The sequence below is a fragment of the Chlorocebus sabaeus genome, chromosome 23 (assembly GCF_047675955.1).
Source record: "Chlorocebus sabaeus isolate Y175 chromosome 23, mChlSab1.0.hap1, whole genome shotgun sequence".
Classification (NCBI taxonomy): Eukaryota; Metazoa; Chordata; class Mammalia; order Primates; family Cercopithecidae; genus Chlorocebus; species Chlorocebus sabaeus.
In genome coordinates, this window is record NC_132926.1 from 2592766 (window position 1) to 2620616 (window position 27851).

At 45.9% G+C, this 27851-nt stretch overlaps 1 protein-coding gene and 1 pseudogene across 3 annotated transcripts in view; both read right to left on the reverse strand.

Annotated features, from left to right (window-relative positions):
- Positions 1-27851, reverse strand: part of RUFY1 (RUN and FYVE domain containing 1) — a 71626-nt gene that overhangs the window by 26191 nt on the left and 17584 nt on the right. For 2 of the 3 annotated variants that reach the window (XM_037992597.2, XM_073010427.1), the window contains exons 4-11: positions 26103-26204; positions 23954-24077; positions 16443-16504; positions 13576-13641; positions 8508-8577; positions 4141-4242; positions 2064-2180; positions 153-320 (exon numbers count right to left, since the gene is read on the reverse strand). In XM_037992597.2, the coding sequence (XP_037848525.1) occupies positions 153-320; positions 2064-2180; positions 4141-4242; positions 8508-8577; positions 13576-13641; positions 16443-16504; positions 23954-24077; positions 26103-26204 (811 nt within the window). The remainder of the gene's footprint in view (positions 1-152; positions 321-2063; positions 2181-4140; positions 4243-8507; positions 8578-13575; positions 13642-16442; positions 16505-23953; positions 24078-26102; positions 26205-27851) is intronic. The other variant, XM_037992596.2, reaches the window with a different exon arrangement.
- On the reverse strand, positions 18795-23947 carry LOC103245100 (peroxiredoxin-2 pseudogene; annotated as a pseudogene).

The following is a 27851-nucleotide window of genomic DNA, read 5'->3' on the forward strand; positions in this document are numbered from 1 at the left end:
GGACTGCCATGAGGATCGAAATCATAATAGGAGCAGGTCTGACACATACGCGGGGCTCTACGTGTCTTCTCGCTCATTCTGTAAGAAGAATGACACAAGACTGACGAGCAGCACAAACCAGGACGCACTATGCACACAAAGCCAACTCCCACCTGAGCTTTGTGAAACATCTGTAAATTAATCGCTTTGACTTCTTCCAGCTGCTGGCGGAGGGCAACTAGTGTGTCCTGCTTCTCGTGGGTGTCCTTTTCCAGTAACTTCATTGCAATTTCCATTTCGGTTTTCATTCCAATTTGTAACTCCAGTTCTTTTTCCAGTTCCTTAAAAGGATATTTACAAGGAAAATGTTATTAAAATAGATCACAGAAATGTATTTAACTGGGGTTGAATCTCAAGTAGTGCTTAAAATACAAACTGAAGCCTGGGCGTGGTAGCTCATGGCTGTAATCCTCAGCACTTTGGGAGGCTGAGGCGGGCGGATCGTTTGAGGCCAGGAGTTTGAGAGCAGCCTGGCCAGCATGGTGAAACCCCGTCTCTACTAAAAATACAAAAATTAGCTGGGTGTGGTGGTGTGCGCCTGTAGTCCCAGCTACTCAGGAGGCTGAGGCAGGAGGATTGCTTGAATCCGGGAGGCGGAGATTGCAGTGAGCCGAGATCACACCACCATCGTACTCCAGCCTGGGTGACAGGGTGAGATTGTCTTAAAGAAAAAAACCAAACCAAAACAAAACAAACAAACAAGGTGAGAATAGGTTAGGGAGACTGAAAAGAGTCTGTCTGGAGCAGGATTAGATGCTGTTTCCCCTGTTCCTCACTGTACAGTTAAAGCTGGCTCCACATCAAGTCAACAGAAAGCTGATCAGTGGCAGGATGAGCCTAGGTTCCAGCAACCATGTTTTCCATACCCACAGATCAGAATGCATGTTCTCAAAGAATATCTGTCTCGTCTGAGTGCTGGAAGGGATCTGATAGTGCAGTGTTAGAATTTCTAGAATGATTTGCTAGTTTATAGCAACGAAAGTGCAACCATTTTGAAATGGTTCCGTCCTGACCCAGGACATGTCTCTTTGCATTCATGCAAAAAAGCAAAGAAATAAAGCAGGCACAAGAACAGTGTTTACAAGTAACCTGGTCACTGATGCACAGGCTGAGTGGAAATAAATAGGTCAGAGGTTATGACTGAGAGAATTGTATTGTCAAATAAACCATCAATCTGGTCTCATAGCAATCCCTGTAAAAGATTCATAAAATGGCTGGGTACAGTGGCTCACACCTGTAATTCCAGCACTTTGGGAGGCCGAGGCAGGAGTTCAAGACCAGCCTGACCAAGATGGTGAAACCCCGCTTCTACTAAAAATACAAAAAACTGGCCGGGCATGGTGGCTCAGGCCCGTAATCGCAGCACTTTGGGAGGCTGAGGCAGGAGGATCACAAAGCCAGGAGATGGAGAACATCTTGGCCAACATGGTGAAACCCCGTCTCTACTAAAAATACAAATATTAGCCGGGCGTGGTAGCATGTGCCTGTAGTCCCAGCTACTCTGGAGGCTGAGGCAGGAGAACTGCTTGAACCTGGGAGGCGGAGGTTGCAGTGAGCCGAGATCGCGCCACTGCACTCTAACCTGGGCGAAAAGAGTGAAATTCTGTCTCAAAAAAAAAAACCAAACACCAAAAAATTAGTTGGGCGTGGTGGTAGGCGCCTGCAATCCCAGCTACTCGGGAGGCTGAGGCAGAGAACTGCGTGAACCCAGGAGGCAGAGGTTGCAGTGGGCCGAGATTGCGCCACTGCACTCCAGCCTGGGAGACACAGTGAGACTCCGTCTTGAAAAAAAACAAAAAAACAAATAAACAAAAAAAAATAAAGATTTATAAAATGGGAAAATATATAAGTGACAATGCACAACTGAGTTGTAACCATAGACTTAAAATAACTTTTTTTTAAATGAACAGCTTCTGACTTTCCATGAGCATCAGGACGGTTAAGCATGCCTGTGAGAAGTGTTGACAGAATTAACTTAGAGGGCTACTGGGAAACTCTAAAGACACTCAGTCTTGCACACTCACCAACCGGACTTTCTTCTCCTCTTTTAGCTGCTTCCACACATCACTATACATTTCATCCAGACCTTGTCGAGTTTGCTTGTAAGTGTCCAGCTCAACTTTGGTATCCTGTTTTGTTATCTGTATCAAACAAGGACACCAAGAGGAATTGTTTGCTTGTGGAAAGCAAGCTAATTATGAAGTACTTAAAAATATACCACAATTGTAAAAAATGTGAAGTAATTTTTATTTTTTAAGCAAGATAGAACAAGGTAAAAATTTGGCCCGGCACAGTGGCTCACGCCTGTAATCCCAGCACTGTGGGAGGCTGAGGTGGGCAGGTCACGAGCTCAGGAGATCGAGACCATCCTGGCTAACACAGTGAAACCCCGTCTCTACTAAAACTACAAAAAATTAGCCTGGCATGGTAGTGGGTGCCTGCAGTCTCAGCTACTTGGGAGGCTGAGGCAGGAGAATGGCGTGAACCCGGGAGGCAGAGCTTGCAGTGAGCTGAGATTGTGCCACTGCATTCCAGACTGGGTGACAGAGCGAGACTCCTTCTCAAAAAAAAAAAAAGAATGAGAGTTAAGTCCATAGATATTTGAAAAGTTCATAGGCTGGGTGTGGTGGCTCATGCCTGTAATCCCAGCACTTTGGGAGGCTGAGGCGGGAGGATCATTTGAGGTCAGGAGTTTGACACAAGCCTGGCCAACATGGTGAAACCCCATCTCTACTAAAAATATAAAAATTAGCTGGGCATGGTGACATGCACCTATAATTCCAGCTACTTGGGAGGCTGAGGCAGGAAAATCGCTTGAATCCGGGAGGTGGAGGTTGCAGTGAGCTGAGATTGCACCACTGCATTCCAGCCTGGGTGACAGAGAGCAAGACTCTGTTTCCAAAAAAAAAAAAGTGACTTTCATAAAGCAATTTAAATTCAGTTTTCTTTAAAACAGAACAAGACTTGGCCAGGTACAGTGGCTCATGCCTGTAATCCCAGCACTTTGGGAGGCCGAAGTGGGTGGATCATGAGGTCACGAGATTGAGACTATCCTGGCTAACACGGTGAAACCCCGTCTCCACTAAAAATACCAAAAAAATTAGCTGGGCGTGGTGGCGGCGCCTTTAGTTCCAGCTACTTGGGAGGCTGAGGCAGGAGAACGGCATGAACCCGGGAGGCGGAGCTTGCAGTGAGCCGAGATTGCGCCACTCACTCCAGCCTGGGCAACAGAGCAAGACTCTGTCTCAAGAAAACAGCAGCAACAACAACAAAAAGTGGAACAAGACTTCATCAGCAGGAAAAGCCCTCATTCAGCCCATCATCCAGTACTTATGAACATGTTTTTAGCACTGAGTGAATCTGTAAGTGAATCAGATATGGTCTTTTTTTTTTTTTTTTTGAGACGGAGTCTTGCTCTGTTGCCCGGGCTGGAGTGCAGAGGCGCGATCTCGGCTCACTGCAAGCTCCGCCTCCCGGGTTCACACCATTCTCCTGCCTCAGCCTCCCGGGTAGCTGGGACTACAGGCGCCCGCCACTCGGCTACTTTTTGTATTTTTAGTAGAGACAGGGTTTCACCATGTTAGCCAGGATGGTCTCGATCTCCTGACCTCGTGATCTGCCCGCCTCGGCCTCCCAAAGTGCTGGGATTACAGGCGTGAGCCACCGCGCCCGGCCCAGGTGTGGTTTCTACCCTTAAGTCATCATGTGACACAGCTGCAAGCCAACAATCCTACAAAACGTCAAATGGACTCTACCACGGAAGGGCACAAAGAGCAACGGGAATGAGGGAGAATGGCCCATGCCCGCCCACGGCCCCCGGGACGACATCATGAAGGACATGGCAGGTGAGTGGATGCTGAAGAACGAGTAGGAACTGTGGCATGCAAAGGCCCACAGGCCAGGCAGGGAGTCCCCATCCAAGTGATCCAGGTGGTCTTAGAGTGATGTGGGCAGGGAAGGTGGTGAGAGGCACTTTCTGACATCAAGCAAGGCACCTTTGCATTCTGAAGACGGGCTTGTTCTTAAGCTATGAGCTTGAGATTGACAACGGGTGTGTCTGAGGAAGGAACACGCTGCCCAGCTGTAAGGTCAATTTCTCACCTCTACACTCTTTTCACTTCTCTCTCGAATTAATTCATTTTGTTCTCTTAACTGCTGCTGTTCTTCTTGAAGTGAACAAATTCGGTCTGTTGCAGCTGAAAGCTGATTAAGGAAAATTTTTACAGTTCTTAACATCAAAATTCATCTTATTGTTCAAATTAAAAACATTAATTTGGCATCTTCACAGTTGACAATGTTCACAGGTTTGATATTTTATTTCCTTGTTTTCAACAGGTAATAATACATGGTTCCAAATTCCAAAGACATGAAAACGTATGTAGTAAAATCTCTCCTCCGCCCTTGCCCCTAGCCTTCTCTGCCCTCTCCAGATTTTCTCCCTCTACAAAAATGACAGCATACTGCTTAATGTGGACAAAGATTTACAGACACAAAAAATTAGAAACAGCCTGAATGTTCACTATTAGGGAAATAGTTAAATCATAGCAGAAGCATAAAACAAATATGTAGTTGGCCGGGCGCGGTGGCGCAAGCCTGTAATCCCAGCACTTTGGGAGGCCGAGACGGGCGGATCACAAGGTCAGGAGATCGAGACCATCCTGGCTAACACGGTGAAACCCTGTCTCTACTAAAAAATACAAAAAACTAGCCGGGCGAGGTGGCGGCACCTGTAGTCCCAGCTACTCGGGAGGCTGGGCAGTGAGCCGAGATCGCGCCACTGCACTCCAACCTGGGTGACACAGCGAGACTCCGTCTCCAAAAAAAAAACAAAAACAAAAACAAAAACAAAAAACAAATATGTAGTCAATAAAATGTTTACAAAAACTTTTAATCACTTGAGAACATACTTAAGATATAATACTGGCCAGGCGCGGTGGCTCAAGCCTGTAATCCCAGCACTTTGGGAGGCCGAGACGGGCGGATCACGAGGTCAGGAGATCGAGACCATCCTGGCTAACACGGTGAAACCCCGTCTCTACTAAAAATACAAAAAACTAGCCGGGCGAGGTGGCAGGCGCCTGTAGTCCCAGCTACTCCGGAGGCTGAGGCAGGAGAATGGCGTAAACCCGGGAGGCGGAGCTTGCAGTGAGCTGAGATCCGGCCACTGCAGTCCAGCCCGGGCTACAGAGCAAGACTCCGTCTCAAAAAAAAAAAAAAAAAAAAAAAGATATAATACTAATGGGAAAAAAGGTCATATGGTATGCTCTCACCTGTATTTAAAAAAAAATCAACTAGGTTAAAAATGCTTAAGAAAAGATGGAGTGGCCGGGTACAGTAGCTCACACCTATAATTCCAGCACTTTGGGAGGCTGAGGCTTGAACCCAGGAGTTCGAGACCAGCCTGGGCAACATGGTGAAACCCCATCTCTACAAAAGACACAAAAATCAGCCAGGCGTGATGTCTCATGCCTGTAGTCCCAGCTACATAGGAGGCTGAGGTGGGAGGATGGCTTGAGCCCAGGAGGCAGAGGTTGCAGTGAGCTGAGATCGTGCCACTGCACTCCAGCCTGGGTGACAGAGCCAGAGCCTGTCTCAAAAAGTAAAAAGAAAAGATGGGAACAACACATATCAAATAATAAAATGGTAAGAATAGCTGTCACTTAGTGAAGGGGTTACGGGCTTTTGTCCTGACTCTTCTTTCTTTCCAGTTTTTCAGGCTAATGATCAGTAAAAGTGTATTTCAATCACTAGAGGGAGGATTAAAGAATTTGCAGGGAGGAATAAAAAACAAATCATTGGAGATATGCCCGAGAGGACCTCTTCCTCCCCTGGAAGGACTTCTCACGGCTGAGGGAAAAGCATAGAGAAGCAGGATGCTGTTAGGGACCTGCCTAAGGAGAGGTAGTCTCAAGAGGCAAGGCAGATGAGTAAACACAGAAACCAGCCCCTCCTCATTCCAGCCTCATCACACAGCTTGCAGAGAGGAAGGTGCAGCTGGGGAGAAAGAAGCAAGATCTCCGTCCTTGGTGCTTGGCTGGCTTTCGGCATCATTCGCTAGTGGAGGGACTCGAAGCACTAACTCCTCACCTTCTCTGTCAACAGTGTCTACAACTCCTGAGAATTACTCTCCACTTAGACTCAGAACCCGGCCTGGGGTTTCTACACATAACTGCTGTGCCCAAAAAAACAAACATCAAGGCTTCAAAGGGCGTGTTAGTTGCTTAAAGGGAAGAAGCAGGCAAAAACCATAAGCTAATTCCCATTCTACTCTCTGGAGATGCAGAGAGCACACCCTGAAGAGGGCGGTGCTTTTCACTGAGCACATTTCTTTGTTTGGTAATTGAGACAGGGTGTTACTCTGTCTCACTGCAGCCTCTAACTCCTAGGCTCAAGTGATCCTCTCACCTCAGCCTCCCGAGTAGCTGGGAGTACAGGTGTGTGTCACCACAGCTAATTTTTAAATTTTTTGTAGAGACAGAGTGTTGCCACGTTGCCCAGGCTGATCCCAAACTCCTGGGCTCAAGCAAGCCTTCTACCTTGGCCTCCCAAAGAGCTGGGATTTACGGGCATGAGCCAACACACCTGGCTGAAGCACATTTTCTATTACAATCATTTGCCTTTAAAGAAAACATAACCTGGCCGGGCGCAGTGGCTCACGCCTGTAATCCCAGCACTTTGGGAGGCCGAGGCAGGCAGATCACAAGGTCAGGAGATCGAGACCATCCTGGCTAACACGGTGAAACACCATCTCTAATAAAAATACAAAAAAAAAAAAAAAAAAAAAAAAAAATTAGCTGAATGTGGTGGCGGGCGTCTGTAATCCCAGCTACTCAGGAGGCTGAGGCAGAATAATGTGAACCCGGGAGGCAGAGCTTGCAGTGAGCCGAGATCACGTCACTACTGTACTCCAGCCTGGGCAACAGAGCAAGACTCTGTCTCAAAAAAGGAAAAAAAAAAAAAAGAAAAAAAAGAAAACATAACCGAAGCTGGGCTCAGCGACTCACGTCTGTAATCCCAGCACTTTGGGAGACCAAGGTGGGGGGTCACTTTAGCCTAGGAGTTTGAGACCAGCCTCGGCAACAAAGTGAGATCCTGTCTCTACAAAAAGTTAAAAAATGAGCCGGGTGTTGGTGGTGTGTACCTGTAGTGCCAGCTACTGGGAGGTTGAGGCAGGAGGGTCTCTTGAGCCCAGGAGTCTGAGGTTACAGTAAGCGATGACTGCACCACTGCACTCCGGCCTGGGTGACAGGGTGAGACCCTGTCTGAAAAGCAGAAAACCCCATATAACTCTGTTTGGTTTCAAAAGCTGAATCGGACCTTCACCAAAGCACGCCGCCTTGACTGAGAAGTAGCGAATCTGCTTGTTCTAAAATCAAACAACTCGAGTTCCCACGTGGCAAGTGTTGCCCTAAGCACATTACAAGATATTAGTCTTAATCTTTGCAACAGTACTGTAAAGTACGTATTATTACCTAACTTGGGATGAGAAAAATGAGCTCAACAACCGACCTACCTAGCCTGAGGCTCGAAGGTCTGCCTACCAAGGTGACTGTGAAGCCTCCAATCCTATGTTCCATGAAGTTTCCCCCATGACACCCCCATCTAAGACGCTGTCTTGAATTTCCTTCTCCTCACACCAATCTGAGCTCCTTTCCTGAAAGCCTTTCAGGGCTGGCGACTCAGGAGGGAGCAGTCGGCTTTAGGGAGCCTTACACGGGGTCCCTCGTTACAGAGGTGGGCTCTGAGGCTCTCCTTTCTGCCGTAACCCACCTCCATGCCGTGGAGGTGTTCCTTCTCAAGCCCCTCTCAGAGCCCTCGTCCTTCTAGCTGGGAGGCCTGGGCAGCCGGGGACTGCTACCTGTGGAGAGCCTCAGAAGGGCTGAGCACCCCCCTCCTGCTAACAGGAGACAAGATGTGTCCACCAAGCAGACTGCCGGGCAGCTGGCAGCAAGCTCTCTTCCTCGGCTCAGCCCTCCTTTGTCCTGTCCTTTCATTCTCTCTTCCTAGTGAGAAAGCAGAGAAAGACCGCACTGTGGGGAGGCTGGTTGCATGCTCCTGAGGCCAAAGCAGAAGGGGTGGGCGAGGACACTTATTCCTTATGACAGAGTCTGTGCTTTCTGGGGCAGCAGGGAGGCACACGGCATCATAGGAAGGGAAGAAAAAGAGGAAGACACGGCTCTTCCACCACAGAAGCTGGGCTTTTCCAAAGAGCAATTTCCTTCTATGGGATGACTTTGAGGTGATAAAATCTAAGTCACTTAGAACTGGCTTGTGATCAGCTGCAGTGTCTCACCGGGAGCCTCGGACAGGGCAGAACACAGACATTCCCCTGTCCTACGTGGGGCAACTGGAGGTTAGCAAGCCCCCTTCCTACCAGCAAGAAGCTCTGCTTCCACAGACCGACTACACCATTTCTCTAACCTTGGGTCATTCTGTTTTGTGTAAAAATTTCAGTAAAACTTACAAACCTCTTCTTGAAGCTTTGAATTAGTCTTTTCCAAGCCATCTATCTTGGTTTGAAGATCCCCAACTGTGCAGCTGTAGAAAATAACAATATTAGGTAAACATAAACTTATAAAAGCTGACTGTTTTCTCAAACTGGAAACAGTTAAGAGAGATTCCTAGATTTCCTGTATGAAATGGAAAAGCAAAGGGTCTCCAATTAACTCAGAGAAGATGAGAATTCTAAATATACATTTGCGACATACTTTTCAATAAGTTTTATCCCTAAAATTTAATCTTTCTTGGCCAGGCGCGGTGACTCACGCCTGTAATCCCAGCACTTTGGGAGGCCAAGACGGGTGGATCACGAGGTCAGGAGATCGAGACCATCTTGGCTAACAAGGTGAAACCTCGTCTCTACTAAAAATACAAAAAAATTAGCCGGGCGTGGTGGTGGGCACCTGTAGTCCCAGCTACTCGGGAGGGTGAGGCAGGAGAATGGCAAGAACCCAGGAGGCGGAGCTTGCAGTGAGCTGAGATTGCACCACTGCACCCCAGCCTGGGTGACAGAGCGAGACTGTCTCAAAAAAAAAAAAAAAGAAAAAAGAAAAAAGAAAAATTTAATCTTTTTTTTTTGAGGCGAAGTCTCACTCTGTCACCCAGGATAGGGTGCAGTGGAATGATCTCGGCTCACTGCAACCTCTGCCTCCCGGGTTCAAGCAATTCTCCAGCCTCAGCCTCCCGAGTAGCCTAGACTACAGGTGTGTGCCATGGCACCCGGCTAATTTTTTTGTATTTTTAGTAGAAACGAGGTTTCACCATGTTGGCCAGGCTAGTCTCGAACTCCTAACCTCAGGTGAGGCTGCACACCTTGGCCTTCGAAAGTGCTGGGATTACAGGCATGAACCACTGTGACCAGCCTATTTCTTCTTTTAGTCATCTGGAAAGAGAATTTCTTTCTCCCAACACAAAAGGTGATAGAAACCAAAATATGTTGGCATTCATATACCTAAAGTAAAATTCATTAACATGGTATTGGTGTTTTTGGGTAGAAGGATCCAAGATGCTATTTTTGTTTGTTTGTTTTGTTGTTTTTTTTGAGAGAGTCTCGCTCTGTCGCCTAGGCTGGAGTGCAGTGGCGCGATCTCTGCTCACTGTAAGCTCTGCCTCCCGGGTTCATGCCATTCTCCTTCCTCAGCCTCCTGAGTACTTGGGACTACAGGCACCCGCCACCACGCCCGGCTAATTTTTTGTGTTTTCACTAGAGACGGGGTTTCACCGTGTTAGGCAGGATGGTCTCGATCTCCTGACCTCGTGATCCACCCGCCTTTGCCTCCCAAAGTGCAGGGATCACAGGCGTGAGCCACCGCACCCGGCCCCAACGTGTTTTTAAATCCCTTTCACAGCTTCCCCATTTAAAAAATACTCTTTAATAATATGTACTTTTTTTGTTCTTTTGTTTTTGAAACAGGGTCTTGCTCTGTTGCCCAGGCTGGAGTGCAGTGGTGTGATTGTGGCTCACTGCAGCCTCGACCTCCAAGGCTCATGATCCTCCCACCTTGGCCTCTCACCTTGCCACCAGGCCCAGCTAATATTTGTATTTTTTTTTTTTTTGTAGAGGTGGGGTTTCACTATGTTGCCCAGGCTGATCTTGAACTCCTGGGCTCAGGTGATCCTCCTCCCGCCCCAGCGTCCCAACCTGCAGAGATTACAGGTGTGAGCTTCCACACCTGGCCTCTGAGCACTTTAAATGCATCAACTCATTTAATCTTCCCCACAATTCAATGAGGTAGATCCTATTGTCAGCCTATTTTACAGACAAGGCAGCCATAATTTTATAGAAAAGAATTCACTCAAGTTCACATATCTACAAAGGGGTGCTGGCTTCTGAACCCAGGGAATCTGGCTCTAGAGCCTGCACTTCTGGGCAACAGGCCATGCTGCCAAACACCAGTCCCTGTTGCCAGTGAGTGGGGCACAAGGAAATAAACTTGGCAAGGCTGATGAACCAAGGCTTAGGAACCAGGGGGCAAATATAAAAATACAAAGACACAAAATGAAAAAGGGAAAAAAACCAAAAGATACAGAGGGAGTGAAAAGTTTTAAGAGTATACAATTGTCAATTCTGTGCCAACTTGATAATTCAGAAAATACCCCCAAATTTTATATTTTTCTTAAAAATATAAATGACCGGCCGGGCACGGTGGCTCACGCCTGTAATCCCAGCACTTTGGGAAGCCGAGGTGGGCAGATCACGAGGTCAGGAGATCTAGACCATCCTGGCAAACATGGTGAAAGCCCATCTCTACTAAAAATACAAAAAATTAGCTGAGTGTGGTATCAGGTGCCTGAGTCCCAGCTACTCAGGAGGCTGAGGCAGGAGAATGGTGTAAACCCGGGGGGCGGAGCTTGCAGTGAGCCGAGATCGTGCCACTGCACTCCAGCCTGGGTGACAGAGCGAGACTCCGTCTAAAAAAAAAATTTTATATATATATATATAAAATTTTTTTAAAAATATATTTTATATATTTATATATTTTTTTGATGAACTAACAACTAAGTAAAAACTGAAAAGCTAGCAACGTATTGCCTCAAAAACACTTCGAGCTTCATAAATTTTTTTTTTTTGAGATGGAGTCTCACTCTGTCACCCAGGATGGAGTGCAGTGGTGCAATCTTGGCTCACTACAACCTCTGCCTCCCAGGTTCAAGTGATTCTCCTGCCTCGAGTAGCTGGGACTACTGGTGCCCACCACCATGCCTGGCTAATTTTTGTATTTTTAGTAGAGATGGCCACCATGTTGGCCAGGTTGATCTTGAACTCCTGACCTCAGGTGATTCGCCTGCCTTGGCCTCCCAAAGTGCTGGGATTACAATCGCCTGGCTGCTTCATATTTGCAAGGGACAAATAATGCCCATGATCTAGAAGCCAGCTGTTCACAGGCATGAGGAAAAGCTCACTAATTCATTTTGCAACACTATATAACCCTGACATGAGGGCAGAGAAAGAAAACTATGAAATTCCCAGCAAGTCAGGTTACATTTTTTTTTTTGAGATGGAGTTTCGCTCTTGTTGCCTAGGCTGAATGCAATGGTGCAGTCTCAGCTCACCGCAACCTCCGTCTCCTGGGTTCAAGTGATTCTCCTGCCTCAGCCTCCTGAGTAACTGGGATTACAGGCGTGTGCTACCACGCCTGCCTAATTTTGTATTTTTAGTAGAGATGGGGTTTCTCCATGTTGGTCTTGGCCTCCCAAAGTGTTGGGATTACAGGTGTGAGCCACCGCACCCAGCCAGGTTACATATGAAAAGGATAATTGAATTATTAAAACTATATCCTGGCTGGGCAAGGTGGCCCATGCCTATCACCCAGCAGTTGGGAGGCTAACCAGGGAGGATCGCTTGAGGCCAAGAGTTTGAGACCACCTTGGGCAACAAAGTGAGACCCTGTCTCTACAAAAAACACAAAAAATCAGCCAGGTGCAGTGGTGCATGCCTATGGTTCCTGCTACTTGGGAGGTTGAGGTGGGCAGATCACCTGAGCCCGGGAGGTGGAGGCTGCAGCAAGCCATGATTATACTACTGCACTCCAGCCTGGGTGACAGAGTAAGATCTTGTCTCAAAAAATCCTAATAAAAATATGATCAATCCCAGCATTTTGGGAGGCTGAGGCGGGCGGATTATGAGGTCAGGAGATCGAGACCATCCTGGCTAACACGGTGAAACCCCGTCTCTACTAAAAATACAAAAAATTAGCTGGGCATGGTGGCGGCTCCTGTAGTCCCAGCTACTGGGAGGCTGAGGCAGGAGAATGGCGTGAACCCGGGAGGCAGAGCTTGCAGTGAGCTGAGATCGCGCCAGCACACTCCAGCCTGGGCAACAAAGCGAGACTCTGCCTCAAAAAAAATACATATGATCAAGTGGTGTTTATCCCTGTGACACAGGAATGGTCCAGTATGAAGAAGTCTATGAATAAAATACACCACATCAGTAGACTAAGGGATAAAAACCATGATTATTTTAATGGACACTAAAAGGCATTTGATAAAATTCAATATCTATTTCTTATAAATACTCTCAATAAACTAAGAATTGATCAAAAAACTTTCAAAAAATAGCCAACATCACAGTTAAGAAGAGCCGCAGGCTGGGTGTGGTGGCTCACGCCTGTAATTCTAGCACTTTGGGTGGCTGAGGTGGGAGGATTGCTTGAGTCCAGTTGAGACCAGTCTGGGCAACATGGCAAAGCGCTGTCTCTATAAAAAAACACAGAAACTAGCCAGGAGGGGTGGCATGCGCTTATAGTCCCAGCTACTTAGGAGGCTGAGGTGGGAGAATCAACTGCCCGAGCCTGGGAATTTGAGGCTCCAGTGAGCCGAGATCACGCCGCTACACTTCAGCCTGGGCAACAGAGTGAGACCCTGTCAAAAAAAAAAAAAGGAAAGTGAAAAAAGCCCCAGAGCGGTATGTCCCTGACTACACTGGGAGGAACATGCCAGCTTCTTCACTTGGCTTTTGGGGCCAGAGAGGCTGCCCCTGTGGAGACCTGTAATGTGCAATGTACCCTCTAACAAGTCTCTCCACATTCCCCACGAATACCTCCAAGGATTAGTGTTTCATGAAACACATCCACAGAGCTCCAGCAAAAAAAAAAAAAAAAAAAAAAAAAATCAAGATAAAGATGCTGGTGATCACTAGTACATTGCTCTGGAGGGCCTAGCCCAGTGGTTTTCAACTCTCTTTCCCGGCCTAATGCACTGGGTGCTGTGTGCTGATTCCAGCAGCAACAGTGCTTGCCATGAAGGGATTTCCAGCCACGTGGCTGTGGGGCGAGGAGTGGAGAGTCAAGGTTTAATGTAGCTACCTCTCTGTATTATATAACTGCAGAAAGCAGAGAATAAAGATTTCCCAAGAGTTTATCAAGAAGAAATCACACTTCTCCAGTTTGTACAAATAAATGTTGCCTGAATGATGACCCTTTTGTCTTGGTTTGGAAACAAGCTATTTATAAGTATGTGGCAACTCAAAGAAGTTCCCTGAAACAATGACAGTTTACCACGCATGTAACTGTCACACTGAAAAAAAAGGAGTCTTACCTCAAGTGCCGGTTAAGTTCTTCCACATAATTTTTTTGATCAAGGACATCAGTAATTCTTTCATGCCTTTTAAAAGGAGCATAAAAAGGGAGAACTTTTTTTATTAATGATTAATACTTTGTAACTGTTCCCCAACCTTCCAGTCACCTTGTGGAAGTACCAATGTCTTCAAGAAACCAAGAGACAGCCAAAGCTTAGTAACATCCAGTCCCAGAGTACAGAGAGCAAAGCCGGCCTGGGGCACAGTAGCCAGCGTCTCCAAGGCCAGGCTGCCAGGGGAGTGGGCTCCCTGCCGACCAAGGTTTCAGGATCAGCAAGCAAGGTGAAAATACCAACCTGCCACATGCAAATGGCTTTGACACAACCCTTGTTACACTGAAGGAAAGGAGCCCGTGGGACTTACAAACAAAAAAACTGTCCAGGCACGGTGGCTGGGAGGCCGAGGGGGGTAGATCATGAAGTCAGGAGATCGAGACCATCCTGGCTAACACAGTGAAACCCCATCTCTACTAAAAATACAAAAAATTAGCCAGCGTGGTGGCAAGCGCCTGTAGTCCCAGCTACTCGGGAGGCTGAGGCAGGAGAACTGCTTGAACCCGGGAGGTGGAGGTTGCAGTGAGCCGAGATCGCACCACTGCCCTCCAGCCTGGGCAACAAGAACGAAACTCTGTCTCAAAAAAAAAAAAAAAAAAAAAAAAAAAAAAAGGAATATATTTTGTTCCTCTGAAGTATTTGGCCTAATATGAAATAAAAGAATATATTTTGTTTAAATTTCAAGTGGGTGAGCCCTTGTACTTAGGATGCATGAAGCTTTAGTGTGGTTCCTGCTGGTCCATTCTTTGGTAAGGTGCACTGCCAGGCACTGAGACCGCGAGGGTCCTCGGGAAGACATGGAAGGGCAGGTAACATACGTACGAGGTGAAATATTCAAACGCAATCGCAGGGTTTACAGTGAAAAACCCCTCCCATGCCTGCCTCCACAGGCAACCACTACTATAAGGTTGATATGCCACTCTAGAAATGTTCCATGAATATATATGGAAGTAAAACATATGTACGTACATCCTTTTTTAATACAACGTAAATGGGGCCAGGCGCAGTGGCTCATGCCTGTAATCCCAGCACTTTGGGAGGCTGAGGCGGGCGGATCATCTGAGGTTGGAAGTTTGAGACCAGCCTGACCAACATGGAGAAACCCCATATCTACTAAAAATACAAAATTAGCCTTGCATGGTGGCACATGCCTGTAATCCCAGCTACTCAGGAAAGTTGAGGCAGGAGAATCGCTTGAACACGGGAGGTGGAGGTCGCGGTGAGCCAAGATTGTGCCACCACACTCTAGCCTGGTCAACAAGAGCGAAACTCAGTCTCAAAAAAAAAAAAAAAAAAATATATATATATATATATATATATATATAAATGGCAGTATGTTATGCATAGTTGTTATTATTATTATTTTTTCTCCTGGGTAACTTATTTTAAAAGAATACCCTTGTTAACAAGGGTGAGGGAGAGCTTCATAATGGCATGAAAAGACATCTAGGCCCGGCGCGGTGGCTCACACCTGTAATCCCAGCACTTTGGGAGGCCAAGGCAGGCGGACCACCTGAGGTCAGGAGTTCGAGATCAGCCTGGCCAACATGGTGAAACCCCGTCTCTACTAAAAATACAAAAAAAATTAGCCAGGCTGTGATGGTGAATGCCTATAATCCCAGCTACTCGGGAGGCCGAGGCAGAAGAATAGCTTGAACCGGGGAGGCGGAGGTTATAGTGAGCCGAGATTGCACCACTGCACTCCAGCCTGGGTGACAGAGCGAGACTCCATTTCAAACAAAACAAAACAAAACAAAACAAAACAGAACAAAAATCTAAAACACTATGATTAAAGAACAAGTCCAAGGGCAACTTATATAATACTATCCCATTTATATCTGAACAAATGGTAAAGCAAAATACACGACCAACAAACAAATACCTGCAAGGCATTAAACAGTCTTCCTCTAAGGGGAAGAATGGGATTGACATGGAGGCAAGGGGACAACGTGAATGGGGAAATTTCACCTGTACACTCTATTCTTCTGCAGAGCCAAATTCCTTAAACAATGAGAATAATGCATTGCTTCTGTACTTAAAAATAACTAAACAAAATCTAAAATCTCAAAGCAAAAACAAGAAAAGTGTTCTTTGCCAATTTTTTTTTTTTTTTGCTGCAGAGAAGAGCCTCATTACCCGTTCTGCAGGCGGGGAACACCACCCAGGGTGCGCACCTCCAACCCCAGCGCTCCTACCGCCTCGGCCGGCCCCACTGCCAGTGTGGAGAGAGGCCACACCTAACCTGCCCAGCCCACCCCCACCGGGTCCAACCACGCAGTCTGACCCACATTCTTCGGCCGAAGTTCCCCACCCCCACCCTCCCCTCCTGCCCCACCACTCCTGGTTTCGGGGCCTCCGCTAGTCTTCGGCAATTTCCGTCTGGAGACCTGGCGCTCGCCTAGGCCGGAAGACCCGCCTTTGCCAGAATTTTATTAAAAATGTGATGTAGCTGGGCGCGGTGGCTCACACCTGTAATCCCAGCACTTTGGGAGGCCGAGGTGGGCAGATCACGAGGTCAGGAGTTCGAGACCAGCCTGGCCAATACGGTGAAACCCCGTCTCTACTAAAAATACAAAAATTAGCCGGGCGTGGTGGTGGGCACCTGTAGTCCCAGCTACTCAGGAGGCTGAGGCAGGAGAATCGCTTGAACCCCGGAGGCGGAGGTTGCGCTGAGCCGAGATTGTGCCACTGGACTCTAGACAGGGCCAGACTCCGTCTCAAAAAAAAAAAAAAAAAAAAAAAAAAAAAAAAGTGACGTACAATGCAGTACTTACTCCTTCCCACCATCAAGATCCTGCACATCCTTAAGGTAGAGGGAAAAATCTATTACTCCAACCTAAACAAAATAAAATGCACAAGTTTAAATAAAATGTCCTATTTTTCATAAACCTTACAACCTTTGAAATTCAGGGTATTTGCATTCTTACCTCTTTCCTAGGAACATTTAGTTAGGTCAACCAGCTCTATGAAGTGGCAATCAATTGAACAAACCAAAAAAACCTAACCCTACCACCTTCTAGAAGAAAAACTGACTAAGTATCAGATTTCAGAGACTATTCTGAAATTTCACGACCTAGTTTAGTTTTCTGTTTATTCAATAATCACATTGTTTACAAAGATCAACAAAATTATTTGTGTACAAAGTAATTATAATTAAAAAAGATGTGGATCTCTAAACTGGTGACCTTAACTGACATTTCTGAGTCTTCCCCCAGATCTTGGTAAAATGGTCTAATCAGTATTTCAGGAAAATTCTCCACCCCTTAGGTACAAGGGAGAACCAAGACCCCTTACACATCTAAACATCAATGGCTTTGCCAATAAATAAAGCACTTGAAAATGAATAAGTGAGGTCATTCTTATGTGAAATACAGGAAAACTGGGTGCACCCTAAATGTTCATCAATAAAGTTGAAATCAATCATGTTACAGCCATATCACAGAACCTATGCAACTGTAACAAAGAATGTAGTCGATACATTTGCAGTAATATAGAAAAGCTGGGCCCAGTGGCTCATGCCTGTAATCCCAGCACTTTGGGAGTCTAAGGCGGGTGGATGGCTTGGACTAAGCAGTTCAAGACCAGCCTGGGCAACACAGTGAGACCCTGTGTCCACAAAAATACAAAAATTAGCCGGGTGCAGTGGTACATGCCTGTAGTCCCAGCTACTTGGGAGGCTGAGGTGAGAGGATTGCTTGAGCCCAGGAGGTTGAGGCTACAGTGAGCTGAGATCATGCCACTGCACTCTAGCCTGGGTGACAGAGAGAGAGAGTGTCTTAAAAAACCAACCAACCAACCAACAAACGAAAAAACCCCAACAAAACTACAGGATACAATTTCAAGTCAAAGAATAATATATACAATCTCATTATAACAATCCTACTTATGTTGCAACCAAGGCTATATGTAATGGTTCTAACACATGTCTGCAACCTCTGACACACCTACCAAAAGGAATCTATATTTCCAACCTTCAACTCTGGGAGGTCTTAGTGCCTGTCTTGATGAGTAAAATGCAGTAGAAATGATGCTGTGTGACTTCTGCAGGTAGGTTAAAAAGGGCAATACAGCTTCCACCCAGCTCTTTCTCAAGGCATACGCGTTTGAAGTTCTGAGCTTTCATGTAAAAAGTCTTGACTTCCCTGAAGCCACAATGCTGGAGACCATGTACACAGAGAGATGTCCAAGAAACCCCTGCCATTCCAGCCCCCAGCTCCTTGGTCTCAGCACAGCAGACAGACGCGGGAGCGAGCGAGCCTTCCTTCAGGTGATTCCAGCCCCAGCCACCCCTGACTGTAATCACATGCGCTCTCGAACAAGAACGAAACAGCTGAACCCAGTTCGCCCCCAGCTGTGAAAGACACAGTGATTGTTACGGCTGAAGTGCTGTTGCTGACTTGTTACACAGTAATAGAAGATCAGAAAAGATTTAATGTAAAACAAAACCTATGTGAACATAAATGTATAGGAAAAGTATAAAAGCTTCTAGAAAAATTTCCCCCAGAATCTTTACCATTACCTGTGGGAAAGGGAGAAGAACTGGGGCTGGGACGGGGGATTGGATGAGGAGGTTCAACATCTCTTTTCACATTATGTACTTTGGCATTGCCTAACTTTTTTCAACAAGCAAGTATTTCTTTTATAATAATAATTTAAAAAAATCATAAAAAAATGCAGCCGGAAAAAAACCAACAGAAAGATGAGAATTAATACCCAAAGCAAAAATTAATAGATTAGAAAGCAAATAAAGCCCTACTCCCAAAGTAGAATTGATAAATAAGAGAGCTGGTTTGTCAAAGTTCAACCAAGTAGACAAATTTCTACTAAGTGTGATCAATATTTAGAATACACATTATAAATGAGAACAGTGAGATTTTTCAAAAGCTGTAAAAGAATACTTTCATACAACTCTAGCTTAATAGATCTGAATGAAATGGTTTCTAAAAAAATTATAAATGACTTTAAAAATTGAAGACTTAGGAAACCCATAAATTGATCAAAACTATGCTAAAAGTTAAAGTGATCAAAGAACAAAGACCAAAAAAGGCATAAGGGTGAAGTGCTCACACCAGTAAATTCTAGCAAGCCTGCACAGAAAAAATAATTCCTGATCTAATCAACTGTGGTAGAAAACAAGAAAAGGAAGGCTATTTTCAAGTTTATTTTAGTTTTATGGTTTTTTTTTTTTTTTTTTTTGAGACGGAGTTTTGCTCTGTTGCCCAGAGTGGAACGCAATGGCGCGATCTCAGCTCACTGCAGCCTCTGCCTCCCAGGTTCCAGCGATTCTTCTGCCTCAGCCTCCTGGGTAGCCGGGATTACAGGCACACACCACCATGCCCAGCTAATTTTTGTATCTTTGGTAGAGATGGGGTTTCACCATGTTGGTCAGGGTAGTCTCGACCTCCTGACCTTGTGATCTGCCCACTTCAGCTTCCCAAAGTGCTGGGATTATAGGTGTGAGCCACTGCACCCAGCCTTCTAGTTTATGAGACTAATATAATTCTGACACCGAAAGGTGGCAAAGGCAGTATAGAAAATTCAGAAGTTTCACTTACAAGCAGAGATACAAAAATTCAAAACAGTAAACATATGAAATTCAGGGGTTTACAATGATCAAGTAGGGATTATTTTAGAAATTCAGGGATAGTATTCAATAAGAAACCTATGGATTAATTCAATTATACTTATGGGTTAAAAACAGGTATGACATGTTGATAGATCCAAAAAAAGTATTTGACCACATTCAACATTCATCTCCAACAAAAACACAAAGTAGGCCGGGCACGGTGGCTCATACCTGTAATCCCAGCACTTTGGGAGGCTGAAGTGGGCAGATCATGAGGTCAGGAGTTCAAAACCAGCCTGGCCAACACAGTGAAACTCCATCTCTACTAAAAATATGAAAAATTAGCTGGGCGTGTTGACAGGCACCTGTAATCCCAGCTACTGGGGAGGCTGAGGCAGGAGAATCACTTGAACGCGGGAGGCAGAGGTTGCAGTGAGTGGAGATTGCGCCATTGCACTCCAACCTGGGCAACATAGTGAGACTCCATCTCAAAGAAAAGAAAAAACAAAACAAAACAACACAACAAAACACAAAGTAAACTGGAGTGGAATACCACTCTCTAAACGTGAGACATAGCATCCCTCAGCATCGGCAGCAAACATGTATACGTTATGGTAACACACTATAGGCACTGTCATTCAAGATAGCACTACACCAGGATGCTCACCGTGTCTATTAATTAATTAAAATCTCAATGGAGTTTTTATTCTGGAATTTGACAAAATGTTCAAGTTCATCTGGCAGAATGGATGGCCCAGAAATATTTGAAACAAAACTACAGTAGAGTAGGCAGGTACTTAACTACCAGAGTCTAGAATATACTATGTGGCTCCAGTCATTAAAATAACGTGCCACTGGCATAGGAACAGAGATTCAGATTTCCAACAGAAGAGTCCAGAAATAAACGAATGCATATTATGGGTATTTCACATATGATAAAAGTGGAATTTCAAATTAGTAGAAAAAATACATTACATGATGATATTGCGAAAACTGGTTAACTATTTATAAAAGAAATTTAGATTCCTACTTCACACTATGCCAAAACAAATGGCAAAAGTGTGTAAAATTTACACATTTTTTACACACAAAGTGTGTAAAAAATTACCCAGGTGGAAGCAGAAGGCCTTGGCCTAGCCCTCCAGGGTCCCAGACTGTGGAGACTGGAGGGGCAGGTCTGGCCTTTTCTGGGTCAGCACAGGGTACCCAGGTAGGAGTACAAGCTCACTATCCATTGGCCAGCCTAGTTCCAGCATTCAAGGAATACTGAGGAAGTATTCCCTGTCATCCACATTGGGCTTAACTGTTGCCACCAGGCTTCCAGCCAGTGGGACAAACTTCCCCATGTTCGATCACATATTGGAAGGCCTGGACCCGCCGCAGAGCCTCATCCATGGAGCACCCCACAGGCAAATCAGTAGCAGCTATCTGGCAAAGGTCACCCTTGCCATCGATGATGAAGAGGCAGGGTAGGAACACCCTCATGGGTTTTCAGCACACCGTAATCCTCAGACAAGCTTCCCATCATGTCAGCAGGTGGGAGATGCGTGGGGGCCCAGGGCTCCCTACTTCTGGGGGCTGTTGATCCAACTCAGGTGGGTGAACTCAGTCCACCGAGACACCCAGCACTTCGCAGCCCAGCTTGCGGAAATCCTCAGCAAGGTCACTGAAAGTGATGTTCTCTGTGGGCCATAGAAAAGTGAAGTCCAGAGGGTACAAAAAGAGGACGACGTACTTCCCTTCATAGCCCACAGCTCACCTCCTGGAAGGCGCCATCCACCAGGGCAGTGGCCTTGAAGTCAGGGGCTGGCTCTCCGAGCTGCGACTGACCGGAGGCCATGACTGAAAGCTGTGGGGGTAAAGGCTGGACAGACGGACAAACACACGCGTGGGCCCGCGTTCCGGCGCCCCACATTTGATTTTAAAAGTTAGGGTAATGTTTAGATAGGGAAGGACCTTCACAGCACAATACCTTAGAAGGTATAAAGGAAACACCTGCTAAATCTGGTTGCCAAAAATTAAAAATAAAAAATGTACAGGGCACACCATCCCTGAGAAACCAGAAAAAAAAAATTATAACAAATAATTCTGAAGAAAGGTCAATGTGCTTAGTCATTAATAAAGAAGCAGAGAAAGAAAACTCAAAAATGGACCAAGTATGAAAAGATGATCACAAATGCTAAACCCCCAATGGCAAATAAAACACAAAAATACTTGTAAATTCGAGATGATGAGTTGTTTTGTCCATGAGACTGAAAAAGACCAAGAACGCTCACCACATCCAGTGTCAGGAGGAAATGGGTTCTCCCACGCTGCTGGTGGGTGTATATAATGAAGACCTTTCTGGAGGCTGGTTTTACATTATCTAGCAAAATGTAGGCTGTATACTGTGACACAACCACCCCAAATTTATGCTAAGGAAATATATGGACAAGACTACAGAGAACTTTAAGGATGTCTATAATATCGGTGGTTTTTTTTTTTTTTTCCAGACTGAGTCTGGCTCTGTTGCCCAGACTGGAGTGCATTGTAGTGGCACGATTATAGCTCACTGCAGCCTTGATCTCCCAGGCTCAAGCAATCCTCCTGCCTCGTCCCCAGAGTAGCTGGGATGACAGGCAGCACACCACCATTCCTGGCTAATTTTTTTTATTTTTAGTAGAGACAAGGTCTCACTATGTTGTCTGGGCTTGTCTCAAATTCCTGGGCTCCAGTGATCCTCCTACCTTGGCCTCCCGAAGCGTTGGAATTACAGGCGTGAGCCATGTGCCCAGCAATAATACTGTCACAATATGGAAACGATCTAAATTAATAAGGTACTGGTTACATAATGGTACATTAAAAAATGAAACACTACGTAGTCATCTAAAATGGTTTATATCTCTTGTTATTGAGAACTGTGTAGAATATATTGTTACATTTTTTAAAATTACAAAATGATGTGCTTAAAATAATCATCGTTTGGTTTCACAAAAAAAGAAACCCTCCAAACATCTCACTCTAAAATACACAAACATACACACACACACGCATGCACACACCTTTATTCATGTGCTGGAAGGATGTACACCACAACGTAACCCTGAATTACCTGTCTGAGTAATGAGAACATGTGTGATGTTTAGTGTCTTTTCAAAAATACTTCTCTGAATTCAAAAAAAGATATTTTTCAACATGCAAAGACAATCAAACTTTTTTTTTTTTTTAAAGGGAGGAGAGGTTACAAAAAAACATTGACCTGCACATGGAGGGATCAGGGAATCTTTAGGTTCATCAAACACAACACAGGAAAGAGGCTAGCAATTTTGCCAGACAGTGTAAAATAATCTTTTTTATTGGCAGTGGCCCAGCCACAGCTGCAGATGCCCTGAAGAGGGGGTGGAAGTGAGGAATGGGTTAGGGTGCCTATTCCCCCTCACACATTTACGGTCCCTGCCACCAGGAGTTTAGGCCCTGGCTCTGGTTACCAGCTCCCATGCAGGAAGAAAGCCCATCCCAAGAGGGCTGTCCTTCCCACCGAGCACTCTACACCTCACTGGTTACTCTCATTAGTGCCATTTTATCAACCTGACTTCCCAAATCTCTCCTGGCTCTATCTTCCTGCTCCCCATCCGCCTTGCAGGACTTCTAGACCAGACTCAAGGCTTTTGTTTTGAGACAGCGTCTCGCTCTGTCGCCCAGGCTGGAGTGCAGTGGTGTGATCTCGGCTCACTGCAAGCTCCGCCTCCTGGGTTCATGCCATTCTCCTGCCTCAGCCTCCTGAGTAGCCAGGAATACAGGTGCCCACCACCACGCCCGGCTAGTTTTTTGTATTTTTAGTAGAGACGGGGTTTCACCGTGTTAGCCAGGATAGTCTCGATCTCCTGACCTCGTCATCCAACCGCCTTGGCCTCCCAAAAGTGCTGGGATTACAGGTGTGAGCCACCGCGCCCGACCTCAAGTCTTTTGCTGTATCTATTCCTGGCCACTTCTAACTCATAACCTGAGTGGCTGCTAGATTGAGCTTTCTCAAAGCCAGGCATGATCATTTCAGTGTACTTCTTAAAAACCTCCAACAGCTTCCCAAAGCTCAGGATAAAGAGGGATAAAAGCTACACCCTTCAGGCTGGGCGCGTGGCTCACACCTGTAATCCCAGCACTTTGGGAGGCCGAGGTGGGCGGATCACAAGGTCAGGAGATTGAGACCATTCTGGCTAACACGGTGAAATGCCATCTCTACTAAAAAAAACCAAACCAAACAAAAAACAACAACAACAAAAAAACAAAATAAATTAGTCAGGCGTGGTGGCGGGTGCCTGTAGTCCCAGCTACTTGTGAGGCTGAAGCAGGAGAATGGCGCCAACCCGGGAGGCAGAGCTTGCAGTGAGCTGAGATCGCACCACTGCACTCCAGCTACACCCTTCAGCACAGCACCCATGACCTCACAACCAGGCCTAGCCTCCACTTTCACCTCAGCCATGGAGCATCCTCTGCTTCAGCCACGGAGAGCTGTCTGCCTGTTGCCACACCTGCCAAGCTTTCCAAGTGTTCTTCTGGCTATGCAACTTCTTCACCCTTCTGAGACCTTCCCCGCTGCTTCCCCACCTGCCCCTGGCTGGTCCTCTACCAGCGGGCTCTTTGCCATCTGCCCTTCTTTGGGTTCAGTACCTGCCTGCAGATCCTACATAAAGTCCCTGGGCTAATGAAAGTGTTCCGTCTAGAGCCAAAATTCCATTTTACCTGAGAATCCAAGTCTTCTCCTTTTAAGCAGAGATTGGCATCGAGAACATTGAGTCCCACCAGCAGACCGACAATCACCATCCCTTCTTCCTCCATCATTAAAGCCTCAGGCTCATAGAACTCGCTACAAGAGATGGACAGGACAGCAGGATGCTCAGAAACAGCTTCACCATCCCCACTCCTTCCCCAGCCTGAATTGCCTTTTCAACTGTGCCCTGGAGCCAGAAGATACTGCTGTGGATTTCCTCCCTCCCTTTCATTTCCCTTCACTGCTTCAACAGCTGCTTTTTCTCCCGTCCTCTCTTCTCTTCCTGTGGCTTAGAATGGGCTCGCCCTTCCTCCTGTCTAAAGTGAACTCCTCCATGCAGACCCTGGACCCCGGTTCTCCTCATCTCCTCTTGACTCCTGTCACTCTCCCCTCCTGTGTCTCCACTGGCTCCTTGTCTGTGTTGGTATGAACTACATCTCCACTTATGCCCATATAAACAGGAAATGGGATCCCACATCCAAGCATAACACTCCTCCTTCTTGTGTCCCACGGAGGAACATCTGCTGCTTTACTTCCTTGTTGACCAGTCATCGTGACCATTTGCGAGGGGGGGTCCAGCCCCTGCCTGATACTGCTCTGGTCAGCAATGACTTGCTCAGGTGCCAAATCCAGTGGCATCCAGGCCACTGTGTGTGCGCGTAGGAAACTTTGTCTTAAGAATTAGTTCATTAGTAAAGTGAGGAATGTGGTAATCAGCCTGATTTGATCATTATGTAGTGTATACATGCACACAGTATCCCACAAATACGTATAATTTTGTATTGATTATAAATAAAAAATTAATTGAAAAACAATTAGTTCATTAGAACAAAATCTGTAACTCAAACTTACTCAGTGTAACTGTACTCAGAGTACGTGAAATATTGTAAATCAGTATTTGTCGTGTAAAGCTAAGTTCAATAATGAGCCATGCCTTGAAAACACTGAAAAGCTTGGGTTTTAGGCTATGCTGTAAAATATGTTTCTCAATTACAGAGAGCTTTAACTCTGGAAAGAGTCCTCCCTCGTAAGTCACCATAGTCTAGAGAAAATTCCTTTTATAATGATGTTTGCTTAGTTATAAATATCAAAAATGAGCCAGTCGTAAATTTCCATAAATATTATATACTTATTTTATTTTTTTATTTTGAGACAGAGTCTCGCTCTGTTGCCCAGGCTGGAGGTACAGTGGTGTGATACTGGCTCACTGCAACCTCTGCTTCCTGGGTTCAAGCAATCCTCCTGCCTCAGCCTCCCGAGTAGCTGGGATTACAGGCATATGCCACCATGCCCAGCTAATTTTGGATTTTTAGCAGAGATGGGGCTTTACCATGTTATCCAGGTTGTTTTTGAACTTCTGACCTCAAGTGATCAGCCTGCCTTGGCCTCCCAAAGTGCTGGGATTACAGGCATGAGCCACCACACTTGGCTGATACACTTATTTTAATTCAAAATGATCTACAGAACTATGTTCTAATTATTATTTTTTTGAGGAGGAATCTCACTGTCACCCAGGCTGGAGTGCAATGGCGCAATCTTGGCTCATTGCAAATTCCGCCTCCCAGGTTCACGTGATTCTCCTGCCTCAGCCTCCCGAGTAGCTGGGATTATAGGCATTGCATCACTACGCCCAGCTAATTTTTGTGTTTTTAGTAGAGACACAGTTTCACCATGTTGGCCAGGCTGGTCTTGAACTCCTGACCTTGTGATCTGCCCACCTCGGCTTCCCAAAGTGCTGGGTTTACAGGCGTGATCCACTGCGCTCGGCCTATTACTATTTATTTTTAGATGGAGTCTTCCTCTGTCATCCAGGCTGGAGTGCAGTGGCGTGATGTTGGCTGTCTGCAACCTCCGCCTCCTGGGTTCAAGCGATTCTCTTGCCTCAGCCTTCTGAGTAGCTGGGATTACAGGCACCCACCACCATGTCTGGCTAATTTTTGTATTTTTAGTAGAGACGGGATTTCACCATGTTGGCCATGGTGGTCTTAAACTCCGGAACTCAAGCAATCCACCTGCCTTGGCCTCCCAAAGTGCTGGGATTACAGGCATGAGCCACCACACCCGGCCTATGTTCTAATTATTTACCAAGCAAAAGATAAGCAAACCTAGTTGATGAAATACCTTAAGAGATGTTTATTGTCTATAAGCACTTTCAGATAATCTGCCAGTTTCTTTTGCATGAGTGCAAGATAAAGCCAAGCTCGGCCTCTTCCCACAGCTGTCCTAGAATTCAAACAGAGCATCAAACTATTGTGACATCACAACAACACACACAGAAAAGAAACCTGATTTAGCCAGGGAGATACACAGGAAACACACCCTTGTAAATGCAGAGGACACTCTACGAATGGCTGTTTGGGGTTGGGGAGGGAGGCACGTGGCCTGGGCAGGCATCGAAAATGGCTCACCACACACCTTGGAGTACTATTACAAATACAGTTAGATAATGCTTTGCTTATAGTCATAAAATATCACAGGAAAGTATCAGGTTAGATTTGTGTAATAGATAAACGTTCTTTCAAAAGACTAATAGAGAACTTAGGGTTTGCTAAAGTGCTAAAGCTTATAAAATCTCCAAGGGGTTAGCTCAAAGGTACAATTTTTTTTTTCCGAGATAGTCTTGCTCTGTCGCCCAGGCTGGAGTGCAGTGGTGCAATCTCAGCTCACTGCAACCTCCACCTCTTGGGTTCAAGCAATTCTCGTGGCTCAGCCTCCCGAGCAGCTGGGATTAAGGCACATGTCACCACATCTGGCTAATTTTTGTGTTTTCAGTAGAGACAGGGCTTTGCCATGTTAGCCAGGCTGGTCTCAAATTCCTGGCCTCAAGTGATCAGACTGCCTTGGCCTCCCAAAGTGCTGGGATTACAGGCATGAGCCACTGCACCTGGCCTTAAAGGTACAATTTTATGTTTTATTATTGTGGTAAAATACACAGAACATAAAATTTACCATCTTAACCATTTTTAATCTTACAGTTAAGTAGTGTTAAGTACATTCACAATGTTGTGGAACCAATTTTTTTTTTTTTTTTTTTTGAGATGGAGTCTCACTCTGTCACCCAGGTTGGAGTGCAGTGGCACAATCCTGGCTCACCATTGTGATCTCAGCTCATTGCATCCTCTGCCTCAAGGGATCACGCAATTCTCCTGCCTTAGCCTCCCGAGTAGCTAGGATTACAGGCACCTGCCACCACACCCAGCTAATTCTTGTATTTTTAGTAGAGATGGGGTTTCTACCATCTACCATGTTGGCCAGGCTAGTCTTGAACGCCTGACCTCAAGTGATCCACCCACCTTGGCCTCCCAAAGTGTTGGGATTACAGGCGTGAGGCACTGCGCCCAGCCCCAGTCTTAAAGGTGTGATTTTTCTGTATTCTAGCATTATCTCCAGAGAAGCAGAAAAGAAAGAAGAGGAAAAAAAAAAGAAAAGAAACAAAGAACAGGCCTGCATTAAACATTAAAAGAATAAAGGCTTCTCAAGTGCTGCTTGGTGAGACTGTAAACTTTACAACTTCCTTTTTTTTTTTTGAGATAGGGTCTTGCTCAGTCGTCCATGCTGCTGAGCAATGGCATGATCATGGCTCCCTGCAGCCTGGAACTCCCAGGCTCAAGTGATAATCCTGTGTTAAGCCTCTGGAGTAGCTGAGACACGCGCTACCACACCCAACTAATGTTTGTTTTTTTTTTTTTTTTTGGTAGAGATGGGGTTTTGCCACGTTGTCCAGGCTGGTTTCAAACTCCTGGGCTCAAGCATTCTTCCCGCCTCAGCCTCTCAAAGTGTTGGGATTACAGGCGTGAGTCACTGTGCCTGGTCAACTGTGCAACTTTCTAGTGGCAATTTGATGACAACAGGTTACCAAAATTCTACATT